Genomic DNA, 14,030 nt, shown 5'->3' on the forward strand with positions numbered 1-14,030 from the left:
GTACACCATTCAGTCCCTTGTGTCTTCTCCACTGTTCAGTTAGATTGTGTCCGATCTGTATCTTAGCTCTTATCTACCCACCTTAGTAATTCAAATTTTACTATGGGAAGTTAATACAATTTCATCATTTAATTCTTTATATGATTAAATACACTTGCTTACAGAAATGAAAACTAATTTTTATCAAATATAAATTATTGCTGAACAAAGAGACATTCTATTGAAGCTTTCTATCTTGCACTCATGAGGACAGACACAAGAGTGCCAAATTTCAAAGCAAGCAACAATTTATACTGCATGAGAAAAGGGGGCTGTTTGGTTGGCAAGTGGACTCTGGTTAAGTGTTGCCATGTAGAAAACACCAGGGGACTATTGATGCCCCACGCTTTTGTTTAATTCAACAGGGTGCAATGCCTGGACATGTTCTTTTTGCCTGCAGAGGACAGGCTCCTGTGTTTGAATATATGTAGCTTCTAGCAAGCCTGAGTGAGCCACATTGTGAGCCTGACTGATAATCTTAATTTGGTTGTTATAAATTATAATTTTCATTTGAAAAAACTTTGAATGATTTCAGGTCTTGTTCAAACGAGTGTTAAAAGGTGACATAGTACCTGATCATTTGATTCGCATGAGTCCAGAGGAGTTGGCATCCAAGGAATTAGCTGCATGGAGACGAAGAGAGAATAGACATGTAAGATCTGTTTTGGTTGTTATTTATTTTTATGCATATTCCCTTTTTAGAAACTTTGTTCATTCATTTCTAAATTGCCTATCCCGTATTGTCCATTCACACAATGAAGGGGCATCAGTAAAAAGGTAGATATGGATGATTAATAATTGCACCGAATGTGTCCAGCCAATGTGAACCTGCTATTTATTGTTATGCTACCTCTAAAGTATGTATAATTAGAATTTTATTTGAATATTATGTGCCTTTTTGAATCTTCTACTTTCAAATGAAAAATTATGCATTGAACAGGTTTCAGAAAAAAGCAGTAAAAATGATTCTGGACTTATAGTTTGAAGTTGCAAAGAGAGATTCATAGCACCGACGGGGCTTTTGAATACCAAGAGACATAAATAATGTAAACGTAGGCAGGTTTTAAAATTTCAGTGGAGTGTAGAACTAGACGACACTATATATTTTGGGGGTTAACTTGATTGCATTGGGAGATTATGCAGAATGCTGTTTATGTCCTTAAACAAAAGAGGAAGTGCCTATGATAGGCTAAACTGACATAGTGGCACCAATGGAAGCCCATTGGGCAGAATTTTCTGCCTGCCCGACCCAATCTCTGGCGGGCGGGGAGCCAATCCCTGCCAGAGAAGCAGGCCCCGCCGCCATTTTAGGTGGGCGGGCCAATTAAGGCCCGCCCAGTGTGACGTCCGCTGGGAAGCGCTACGTGCTCCCTGTGCAGGCAGCGGGGGGATTCCCCAAAAGCGAGAGTGCGCTCTTTCGCGCATGCGCACGAAAGAGCGCACATCTCCCTGATGCTAAGTGCTGCCTCAGGGAGATCGCTAACAGCTGTGTAAACTTTAAAAATATAAAAATAATAAAATCCTTAACATGTCCCCCTCATGTGACATTGTCACATGAGATGGGATATGTTAATAAATTTCACTGAAACTTTAATAAACTTTTTTAAACCCTACATGAAACCTCATCCCGCCGGTGGATGATATTTCATGTTTTTTCAGAAGCCTGCCGGGGCTCCTGGCCTGCCCACCAACCTTAAGGTTGGACAGGCAGGGCCTTTAATTGTTTTAATTATCCTGTCAATGGCCTCAATTGGCCATTGACAGGTCAGCGGGCGGACAGCTGATCTCGCTGTGCCCCCGCCTTCCTGAAAATTTAAATGGGGCGGGATGACGTTGGGGGTTCCTGCCCCCTGCTCGCCGACGGCAAAATCCAACCCATTCAGTTTAATGGATTACTTCCAGTGTTGCAATCAGAAAACCTAGGCCAGACTGTGAAAGGGGCATGTCTGTTCGACTTAATGCCTCTTCTGTTCCGTACTCTTGGTGTGCTGTAACTGGAATTGGAATTTTCATAAAATGCTCATTTCTTGCAATGAAATTCATTTTGACAGAGAACAGATGGGCAGATTATGTATTCATAAGATTTCCTGTGCATTTTCATTGCAGTGTATCTGAAATATGTTTATTCTATCCACAGATGATTGAAATGATAGAAAAGGAACAAAGGGAGGTTGAAAGGCGACCAATTACAAAAATAACGCACAAAGGGGAAATAGAAATTGAGAGTGAGACACCAATGAAAGAATCTGAGGTGGTAGTTACAGAGGTAAATAATAAATAATGAGATCAAATAAAATACTCTGTGAAATTTGTCAATATTTTCTCTAAAATCAGATTTAGTAAATGCCTTTTCTGTTAATGGATTATTTTTGAACTCATTTGCACGTGGCTATTGTGTTACCATCTAGTTTTGTGTTTCTAAAAGGCCTATGACATAGACTAATTCCAGGGTTTACAACAGGAAAACATGAAACTAAAGAAACGTATCAGCCAGGAAAAAATATATAGATTTTATGAATTGGCACTCCTTGCCTAGAGCTTTTTGCTGGTAATTTAGGCATGGAGGTCACCATGTCCTCTTGTCCATCCATTAAAATTAATGGATGGAAAACTGTGTGAAGCACATGAAGCTTACGTCATGGCACCATTTCATAAAATCTCTGTTCATTTAACAAGTGTTCGTGATTTTTCATTTCCTTGTAAACTGATTTTTTATGCTCAATTTTTGACAAGAATTTTATGAAAAATTACCAACTGATTGTAGTAAATTACTTGTTAGCTGTATAGTCAAACAACAGCTAATTTGCTACTACACAATTCCTCATGTACATCTGTCCTGTAACAATAATGAAATTAAAGATACTGTAAAATAAAAGTGGTTTTTATCTCTTGTAACTTTGACTCAACCCATAATTTGCTTGATGGTAATGCATCAAGATAATCCAATCAACAAATATGAAGAAACAGAACTAATTTGCAAAACTAGTAATAGCGCAAAATTGACTTTACATATACATGGTTGTAGTAGTCTCTTTAGAATGTAAAAGCAAAATACTGCGGATGCTGGAAATCTGAAATAAAAGCTGAAGAAGAGTCATACGGACTTGAAATGTCAATTTTGTTTCTCTCTCCACAGATGCTTTCAGACTTGCTGAGTTTTTCCAGCATTTTCTGTTTTTATCTCTTTAGAATGTAGTTTGTTTTAAATGAGGGGGAAATGATTTTTTATACCAATTCCTGGCTCTTAACGACTTTGAAGTTTTAACTTTCACCTCAGCCGTTGAAACAAACAGAAGGATAAACAGAACAAGGTCTTGAATGTTTGGTGGTTTAAGATCTCACCCAAGGATAACATCTTTGACAATATCGCATCCCTTCAATTGTGCATTGGCGATCAGCCTAGATTATGAGATGCTGTAAATGTAGAATGATCAGCTGTATTACTGTCAGGTGTTATAAAGAGTTATAAAGAATAAAATTAACTTTGGTAGAAAAGCGAAACGAATTAGAAGCTGGCTGGCGACTCATGTTGTGTGTGATTTCTTAAAACTGCATTATTGTTGTTCATGATCAGCATTTACTGTTGAAAGCATGAAGCATGTGATTTGATTATAAAGTGGCAAAACAATTTCAGGTGTTTTGTGAGGATAAAATGTGACAAATTAAGTTCATAACTAGATTTTGTTTCAATGATAAAGGCAAAAGCAATTTTTTCCCTTTGGACTACTACTTTGTTCACAGGGATCTGTCCTATAGCTATTAGACGACAAACGAGGAGCACTTGCATATTAAACAATCTCTCCCTTTCAATGTGTTTAAAAGATGTTTAACTATCAAATCTCAAGCATCTTTTGCATTTATGAAACCATTTGAAGAAAATTGTGTATTTTCATTCTGAATTTAATGCAAGTGTATTAATTGACCATATATTCAAATAAACTAAACATTTTGTTGTTGAAGCTGTACTCTAGTGCAGAAAGGACTAAAGTGAGATCTATTTTCTCAACTAAAATGAAATGTTTCCTTTTTGAACTCTATTAGGAGGCTGATCTAAAAACTGTGGAGTCAAAGCCTGTAGTGGAGAAGTTGGAAGAGACCGAAGAAGAAACCGCAACAGATGGTGTAGACGATACTACCTGTCAGCACAAAAAACACCTCTTTGACTTGAATTGTAAAATTTGCACAGGTAATGAAGGCGATGGTGTAGTGGTAATGTTACTGGACTAGTAATCCAAAGAACCAGCGTAATGATTTGGGCATGAGTTCAAATGCCACCATGGCAGCTGATGGAATTTAAATTCAATTAATAAAATCTGGAATATAAAGCTAGTCTCAGCAATGGTGACCATGACAACAGTCACCAATTGTTGTAAAATCCCATCGGGTTCACTGATGTCCTTTAGGGAAGGAAATCTGCCATCCTTACATGGTCTGGCCTACATGTGACTCCAGACCCACAACAGTGTGGTTGACTCTTAACTACCCTCAGTTTAAGGGTAATCAGGGTTGGACATCAAATGCTGGCCTTGCCAATGATGTCTGAAGAAGGAATAAAGAAAGAAAGGATAAAGAAAAAATGCTTTAGCGATATGTCTGGAAAAGACAAATTTATTTTTAAATGAATCATGGAATAGATAGATTACAGCACAGAAGGAGGTCATTTGGGCTGTCATGCGTGTGCCGGCTCTCTGTAAGAGCAACTCAGCTATTCCCACTCCTCAGCCCTTTCCCCGTAGCCCTGAAATGTTTTTCTCTTCAGCTTACCCAATTCCCTTTCGAAAACCACGATTGCATCTGCCTCCACCACACTCTCAAGCAATGCACCCCAGATCCTAACCATTCGCTGCGCACTAAAGTTTTTCTTCATGTCACCGTTGGTTCTTTGGCCAATCAACTTAAATCATTGTTCTTTAATTCTCGACTCTTCCACCAATGGGAACAGTTTCTCTCTTATCTTCTCTGTCTAGACCCCTCATGATTTTGAATACCTCCTTTCAAAGATCTCCTTTTAACCCTCCCTTTGAGGGATTTGTAATTTTGTAAAACTGGCATATATGAATGTAATATATTCATGAATATTACAGGAAAAGTTAAGCAGTTTTTATACCCAGCAATGCTTTCTGATTAGTGAAGTTTACTGTGAAGAAGAGTTTAGGAAGTTTTAGGAACAAGCAAAAGTCATTAGGCCCAAAAAACCCATCATTCCTTTTCATAGTTAAACTCCAGCTACTCATTTTCTCACATAGAAATAGGAAGTTATTACAACACAGAAACTAACAATTTGACTAACCGATGAATATCAATATTTACCTCCTATATGAGGACATAATTTGAATTTCATATCCCTTAATCCATTTCTCTCCAGATTAAATGAAGGACATGAATTGTCACATCATAAGCAACCATCTTCAAGTTTGTAAGTTATACCAGTTTGGCAGAATGCATCACTCACTCTGAATAGAACCGACCCAATTGTCATCCCGCTGAAATCAACTAACTCATCCCCACATTGTATTTGAACCCTTTGCCACAGTGAATAACTTGCTTGGATCATTTTTATAAATTCTCTTCGTAAATTTGAAATTTTCAATTCCAGCCTCCCAAAAAGCATAAATTCCATAAGCTTCCTCATGACTTAAGTTCCTTATATCCAGTATCATCATTACAGCACTGATGTCCTTCACACGATTAGATTATCAGAATGGGATACATATTCTAGACACGCTCTTGACTAATTTTGTCTGCTGCAATAGCCTAAACTCTCCTATTTTGAGCTGTTATACTGCTAATGCACCCCAGTACCATATTTCCATTTTTAAACTGCAGCCAGAGTTGTTAACAGTGGCATGCATTCATTCATTATAATCCCTTGAGTTCTTTCCTTGTCAGCACATGGCTCTACTGTCCCATATAACATAGGCATCTTTTGATTACTTGCTCCAATACTAATTAGTTTACACTGATCTGCATTGCAGTACATTTGCCTGCTAATTATTCCAGTCGTCTAAAGCTTACATATCTTCTGATTCTGGTTGCCCTGTTTCTCATTGTTTGCCCAGCCTGTTGCATTGATATAATTTTCAAACTTGAGTATGTTTGCTTATGATATCTCAGTTCATATCATTCATTATAACAAAGAAACAAAGAACCAAAGTCCAGTCCTTGGTGTAGTTGACTTTAACTTCATTCCACCCTGAGAAATTTCAATTGGTAGCTACTGTCTGTTTTCTAACCTTAAGCCAATTTTATATTCATAGATAACAGGGAATATGTGATGTTTTCAGTGAGACAGATTAGTAGAAATAGGAAAGTTAGCAAGGGAAGAAATGTTATTTGGGCTTATTTTTCATCTGAACTTTTATTGGCTTCAAGAAAGCAACTCAAGTCAACATTATCATGAACAATTACCTGAAACTATTAAACTTAATTAATTATGCTTCAATAACAAATGCATGAGCGGCATTTTAGATTATGCGTCAGCGATGGCTTCCAGGTCCCAGCCCTGCGCTGACTTGAAAACCTGCTGCATCGCAAATTTTAATCACAGAGAGTTTAATTGGCCTGGAGTTGCGTTCACTGCCCACACAATTAGTGGCGGCAGATGTGGGAAGGAGGTGGCCCTGATGCAACAACAGACCTGAATTAAAGGGCAGGTGGCAGCCATTGCTGAGGCTGCCGTTCATCCAAATATTGAAGCATAACCTGAGCAGAGGACAGTGTGCGGAGAGGGCCTCCGTGCCACGGCAGCTCCCAGTTTCTTAGATGAGCCACTGGAAGTCCTGTCAGAGATGGTGACTGTGCGCAGGAGCATCCTCTTCTCTGTTAGTGGCAACAGAAGGCCCACAAGGCTCACCAAAAGGGTGTGACTGGAATTGGCACACGAGGTCAGCAGCAGAGGAGTGGTGCGGAGGAACTGACTGCAGTGCAGGAAACATTTCAATAATCTTGTTAGGTCTGGCAAGGTTAGTGCCAAGAGAGGCTTGGAAGGTATATCTTTTGGTCAGCAGCCACCAGAGTGCAAGAGAGGGACATGCTGAGGGTGTATAGAGTTCTCCTCAACATGGGAGACAAGTGTGCTCAACTGCTTTGTTGACACGTAAGCAGAGGCCACCCTAGTACAATTTTTCAAGAGGCTGAGGTACACACTGCAATTTTGTCTGCAAATGAGAAGTTGGAAGTCGAAAGGGATTGTCCTAACAGTATCGTTTCTCATCTTGCAGTCCGCAAGGAAGTTGAAAACTCATGAGATTGAGAGGGAATGCCTGGATGGTGGGGTGCCCCACCTTGTAGTTCTGATCTGATTTGAGGAGCTGACCCTTGGCCAGAGTGTCCTGACAGAGAAATGGGACAGGGTACAAAGATCTCAACATCTCCATGTTCAAGGAATGCAGGGCAATGCTCTTCGTGCCATAAGCTATCAATGCATAAACTGTCATCTTATTATTTTAAACAGCATAAGCAACTGTTGACTTCCTCGATCTCTCATCACCATCTCTTATGACTCTCACATGGTCAGAGGGGCAGGAGTCCACACTCAGAGAACATGTTCTTTGAGGAGTCTGCATCGTCATATCTTACCAGTGCACTCCTGGGCTGGAGTGTTTCAGCTATGAAAAGAGACTGGATAAGCTAGGGGTTGTTTTCTTTAGAACAGAGAAGGCTGAGGGGAGACCTGATAGAGGTATACAAAATTATGAGTGGCATAGATAGGGTAGATAGGAAGAAACTTTTTCCCTTAGCGGAAGTGTCAATAACTAGGAGGCATAGGTTTGAGGTAAGGTTTTGTGGGGATTTGAGGAAAAATATTTTCACCCAGAGAGTGGTTGGAATCTGGAACACACTGCCTGAAGGGGTGGTAGTGGCAGGAACCCTTTTAGATGAGCACTTGAAACACCATAGCATACAAGGCTACGGGCCAAATGCTGGAAAATGGGATTAGAATAGATAGGTGCTTGATGACCGGCACAGACACGATGGGCCGAAGGGCCTGTTTCTGTGTTGTATAACTCTATGACCTGTGCAAACATTCGTGCCTTGGTGGGTCCTCACGCGTTGTTAGAGAAGGTGGCGCAGGGTGAATCACGTCACTTCAGAGCAGGAGGCTTTGTGGGAGGCAGGGTCGGCTGTGGCCAGTCCACCTTGGAGGATGGAGGACAGGCACAGCCCTGCTCAGCAAGGTAGAGATGCAGAGCCTTGGGAATCATGAAAAGGTGGCTCTCCCTGGAGGACCAGCGAGAGATGTGCGCCCACATGTCAAAGTTACCTGAGGCACAGTGGAGCCAAGGGTGAGAATAGAGGAGCCCATTCATCTGTTTCTCCACAATGCCTGTAAGCTCCTCCATTGAGAGAGTGGTCAACCTCATAGAGATCCATAAGTGGCATCACTGAGTGGATGCAGGAAAGGCACACTGGCATGCACAGGATGCATGCCAGACTCAGCAGCATCAACTAGTCAGTGGTGTAAATGGCGCAGAGTAGCATGGATTGGATGCCAGCGATGCCTCAGCGATACCACTGTTATGGTACAGCCAATGGTAAATCCTAGTTGTTCAAATCCCAGAGGGAAACTTGAAATAACTGCCACAACTAATTTTGTAATTTGTATGTTTTGAGATGTGGGCTTTGAATTCAGTAGTAAAAAAGCCACCGAGTTTTATAGGTTTTTACAAAACTAGATTAAACATTTATTAACAGAAAAATGATTTTTAAGCACATACATATGTCTACAAGTTGCTACTATAATAACTCCTAAATCCCCTACTTAATCTGAGGCCTAGTAAGACATATAGATTTTAAAAGACCCAGGCAAACAAACATGATACCCTGAACAATCCAATTCAAAGTGAGTTTCCTTAACTTCAGTTCTTTGTAGACAGCAGCTTGAGGCATAGATGCTGAAGGCTTTCCAGATCTTAAACTGCCTGCCTTTACACACGGTCTTCTCTCCTTTATGCATATTTTCCGCTTTGAATGCAAATTCCCATTGTTTCACTATGTCTTTGGATTTTACCTCCCTGATCATAAAAAATTTGCATATCACCAATTTTACCAGTAATCTTTGGGGAAAATAAACACACTGGCCTCAATTTTTCAGTCGGTGTGTGGGGGTAGGCCTGACATGCCGGCGCGTAAAATGACACGCGATGTCATCAGGCGTGTGTCCCGACGTCATCGTGTCGTCACGTGACGTTTCGTTTGGCGGGCACTTGCCAGAGTCGGCTGCATGCCCGCCGATAGCTGATAGGCCTATTAAGGCCATTAACGAATTAATTAATGTCATTGTTGACGCTGCCCATCCAACCTTAGGGTTGACGGGCAGGCGAAAAGGCTAAGTGGCCTTCACGTTTTTTAGGAAAGCTCATCCATGAGCGAGATGAGGCTTCCTAAAGCTTTTACTATTTAAATAAAAAAAATTTCTGAAATATAAAAACATGTTCCATCTCATGTGACACAGTCACGAGAGGACATGTTTAATTACATTTTCAAACTATTTATTTATTTATTTCATAAGTGCATCAATCTCCCTGAGGCAGCTCCGTGCCTTGGGGAGATTGAAGCGCTCTTTCACGCTAGCCCCGACTCTCCCTCCTCCCACTGCCCGCACAGGTAGTGCTGAGCGCTATGGCTTGCATCTTACGCTGGGCGAGCCTTAATTGGCCTGCCTGCATAAAGTGGCGGCATGGAGCCGATCGTGGGCGGTGGTCGGCTCCGCGACTGCCCCTGCCCGCATCTGCCGAGCCTGCCTGATGCAGCAAAAATTCAGGCCACTGTTTCTTAACTTCTGCTGGCCAGGTGTCACATTTCACCCTTCCTTTGAAAACCATCTGGTCTGGTTTATTTAAAAATGCAAATGCTCTTTTACGCCTTACATTCTAAACTTCCTCCATGTTTACCTTAATGTTTACACCCTAGTTCATCTTCTAATACATCAAAGCCTTCAGACCAGCTGCCTTTAATCTAATTAAGTCTCTCACACACACACACACACACACACACACACACACACATATAGACACAGTTACCACTATTTTACAATAAGTTCCAATAACATTATTATATCTTCCTGACAGTTGGTCCCCTCCAGTGATCAAGGGCGCCATGAAAGGGGCAATGGAGGTGATAGATGAAGGGTTCACCCCTCACAGTACACCGTCGTTATCATCCTTTCCCAAACTCTGTTGAACAAAGTATCTGTGGAGTCACGCCCTGTGACAGACTGCAGGATTGCCGGTGCAGCAGCTTTTGGAGGTTGTTCCACAGCGCAGACGACCGCTACAAGTATCTCTTAGCACGAAAAAGCAGCCTGCCTTCACCTCATTCCCAGCCACAGGGGAGCCCCTTTTAGGAGTGACCATCATCGTGGCCACCACATTGGCAATATCAATTTGTGGGTGACTTGGGTGGTTATGTTGTAAATAATAGTTAACTGTTAAGCAATAAAGCACTGGGATGGTTGTTGCACTAAGGCCGACTTGTTTCCATTTCATGATAGCGAAGCACAGGAAAAAGGGAAACATAGGTTGATAAAGGAGTGTGTTAATGAAGATTGTGTTAGGTGCAGACTCTGGAGCCTCCTGCCTCTGATTCCTCACCCCTACAGCCCTACTGCCCTTGGATCCACCTCAGCTCTGGCAGATGCTGCTTGTTATTGAAGGTTGAACCAAGCTCAGAGAAGCTAAATCCCATTTCCTCTTGGTTGCATTGGATTATGGAGTCTGACTGAAACCCCTAACACCCCTACCACCTCACAAAACCACTTGTCAGTAAAGATGTTAAGGATATTAAATATCACTGAGCACAGTTGCTTGCCTGTGAATGAGGGCCGTCTCTCAGCCTTCCTATCTCAATCTTGCCTCTGTCCCACTGCCCTTGATCACTGCTTGCTATGTCACTGCCTCCTCCACCCCAATGACAGTGCGTTGAACCAAAATCCAATTTTGGCCCCTAAAGGAGCTGCCAACAAGCTTGTTGATATGCTTAATTGGCCAATTACACAGAGGGGCAGGTTGCCTCTTCTGGCGCCCATTGATACCATTCAAAATCAAAGTGTTTTGGTTTTGTTTTGGGAAACTGGTAAGCGTACCTGATGTGTTGGTTTAAGTGACCATCTGCACCCCCCCCCCCCCTGTCCTCAGTGATGATATGAAATCCAGTGCTACCTGTCAGCTCCACCATTCAATAAGATTATGACTGATCTGATAGTTTGCTTTAACTCCACTTGCCTGCCTGCTCCCCCCAGTAACCCTTGACTCCCTTCTAGATTAAATCTCTGTCTAACTCAATCTTGAATGTATTCAATGACACAGCCACCACTCTTCTTTCGGGTAATGAATTCCAAAGAATTCTGAGAGAAGAAATCCCTCCTCATCTTTGTATCAAATGGGATATGCCTGATTTTGAAACTATGCCCCTTAGTTTTAGATTCCCTCAAGAGGGGAGACATTCTCTCAGCATCTACCCTGCCAAGGTAATTATACTCAACATTTATACCTGTCAACAATAACAATGAGCTCCTTCTAGTTACACATGAACAACCTTAGGTGACTGTCAGAGCCAATAATGTATACCCAGGCAATCAAACTAGCTTTGTGTTGATTGGTCCTAGTTACTGGGAGTGTTGAAATAAGTTAAGTTTCTAGAAAGGCAGAAGTATGCTCTGAAATCTGCTGCTGTTTTGGCTATTTTGAACAGTTCATGCTGGCATGAGATAAGTGAGAAAACATGAGGGTGGGGTAGATTCAGAATCATAGAAATTACAGCACATTTGGAAGCCATTGATCATATGACCCATTGTGCATATGTAGCGATGTGTCTAGTGGCACAAGCGATTTAATTGTAATTCTCCAACACAAATCTGACTGATATTGCATCTTATACCATACATTAGTGCTCATTAAAATAAACAACCCCTTGACTGAGCCACTCACTTCCTGTTGGGGTGGTTCAGAATGATTGGAAAGTAGGATAGTAAGCAGCAACATAGCAGAATTACTGTTTCACTACAGTTCAAGCTGCTTATAGTGGTCTTAGCTGTGAACCTGATTTGTCTGATATGTTGGACGGTTGTTCTAACTGGACAAATTGGGTGAAACAGGTTGTAGATGTGATCTGAAGGTCTACAGTAGTAGACATAGTACAGAAAGATTTAAGAGTTGATCCTGGGTGGGAAGAAAGGGTGGGGTTGCTCAGTTCATGGAGGACTAGAGAAAATTGATTGCATATGAGCTATTAAATTTGTTAACCTGTTGAACATTTGTTAGTTTTGTATGGCTGAAACTTTCTAATGTTTTTTGGCTTGGTAGATGCAACTTGTGTGTTTTATTTGATTTGGATGAACCAAGTTGCCTGTTAGTTGATGACATTGTGCCCATATTATACTGTATTTAATTTGTATTTTTTTCTCTACTTGTCATTCTTCAACTTAACTCACAAGAAGGTTACATGAAAAATTCATTGCGATATGGGTTTTTTGAATAGATGAATCATTTTACATTGGAAAGTATGCCAACAAGTTGTTCTTCTAAGATACCTAAAATTTTAATGTTTTGTCAGGAACTTAAGTTTGGTTCTCAGGTGAAAAGAGAACATTATAAACTCTTCCTAGAAATAAGCCTGCCATGCACCATTCAGTTCATTTGAGCTGAAGCTACATATAGATCACCACTGAAGAAACCAATGAAAGTTGCATTTACATTGAGCATTTTATTTGTTTTCTGACTGCTAGTTAATTTCAACCATGTTAAGTAACAGGGCAAAAAGATTTCCAAAGACTACAAGACTATCAATAGTGATGTGAGGTGCTGAAATATTATTAAACAAGCTTGTGCGTTCTGTGTATCTGACCTTGCATGTTCCTTGATTTAGTGATTAGTTGTAACAATACTATGAATTGTGATGGGATTCCTTGTAATATAATTTTATTTTCAGGTCGAATGGCACCACCCGCTGAAGAACTGCCTCTGCCAAAAGCCAAAGTGGCAACAAGTGTGATGAGACGCCAATCAGATGTTGATGCTGAAATGGCCTTTTTGGCAGATGCTCTTTCCTCTGCTTCCAGCATTTTGTCCTTTGATGCAACAATGGGAGAGAGACCTGAATCACCACAGCCAACAACCTCTTCTGTGACAAGGTGGGGATAATTATTTGAGATTGCACTGTAGTATTCTCGATATAGGTATAGTTGTTGTTCACAAAAGCATATCACGACATAATGTGAGAAACTGTAATTTGATCTTTGTTGTATAATGTAGAAATATTCCTAGTTTCAATAAGTTTATTTTCTTAAATTCAGGTCAGATACGTATGATATTGCAGAAGATGAATCAAGGTTCCTGGCTCGACTGGATTCTCTCTGGAAGGGATTTATCAACATGCCTAGTGTGGCAAAGTTTGTTACCAAAGCCTATCCAGTCTCTGGCTCAGCAGATCATCTAACAGAGGTATCCATTTTGTGTCCATTTTAATTTTACAAGTACAGTCAAGTTTTTTTTTGTAGTATGTACATTTTCATTGCTGTAGCTGTGTAAATTTATTGCAACAGAAATACAGCTCAGAAACCAGTCCATTGTTTCGGCTAGCTTGATGTAGTCTAATACAGATGGCTCTAGTTTTTGCTATCATCAAATGGAAATAATTGTTATGTTACTCTTTCGTTGATATGATGAGTGGTTGAAGCAACTTGTAGTTATACTGTCATTACAGAAATATAGTCATTGTATTTTTTATCAGTTTTCTCTCATCAGAAGGTGTTGACATTTTGCTGGAACGCAGCTGATTGCCAGTTGTTTTAAAGTACCTCCCTCATATGGCCATTATTCATATGTGAGTTTCGGTGGTAAGGCTATTTGCAGGGGATAGAGGTCATTGTAGCTAAGCCAGGTCCACTTGGTCCCTAACTTGTGAAGCTGAATCCCAGCAAGGTGTCAACACCGTTGAGGGTGGGCAGGGGTAAAAATTACAGGAAAATAATCACATCACGTAGAAGCCAGTTT

At 40.8% G+C, this 14,030-nt stretch overlaps 1 protein-coding gene across 4 annotated transcripts in view; it reads left to right on the plus strand.

Annotated features, from left to right (window-relative positions):
- The window catches only part of phf3 (PHD finger protein 3), a 154,193-nt gene that overhangs the window by 119,062 nt on the left and 21,101 nt on the right, over positions 1 to 14,030 (plus strand). For all 4 annotated transcript variants that reach the window (XM_078541843.1, XM_078541841.1, XM_078541839.1 and 1 more), the window contains 5 exons: positions 575 to 691; positions 2,177 to 2,305; positions 4,081 to 4,225; positions 12,967 to 13,168; positions 13,331 to 13,478. In XM_078541843.1, the coding sequence (XP_078397969.1) occupies positions 575 to 691; positions 2,177 to 2,305; positions 4,081 to 4,225; positions 12,967 to 13,168; positions 13,331 to 13,478 (741 nt within the window). The remainder of the gene's footprint in view (positions 1 to 574; positions 692 to 2,176; positions 2,306 to 4,080; positions 4,226 to 12,966; positions 13,169 to 13,330; positions 13,479 to 14,030) is intronic.

This window comes from Cetorhinus maximus, chromosome 5, assembly GCF_964194155.1.
Source record: "Cetorhinus maximus chromosome 5, sCetMax3.hap1.1, whole genome shotgun sequence".
In the NCBI taxonomy this organism is placed as follows: domain Eukaryota; kingdom Metazoa; phylum Chordata; class Chondrichthyes; order Lamniformes; family Cetorhinidae; genus Cetorhinus; species Cetorhinus maximus.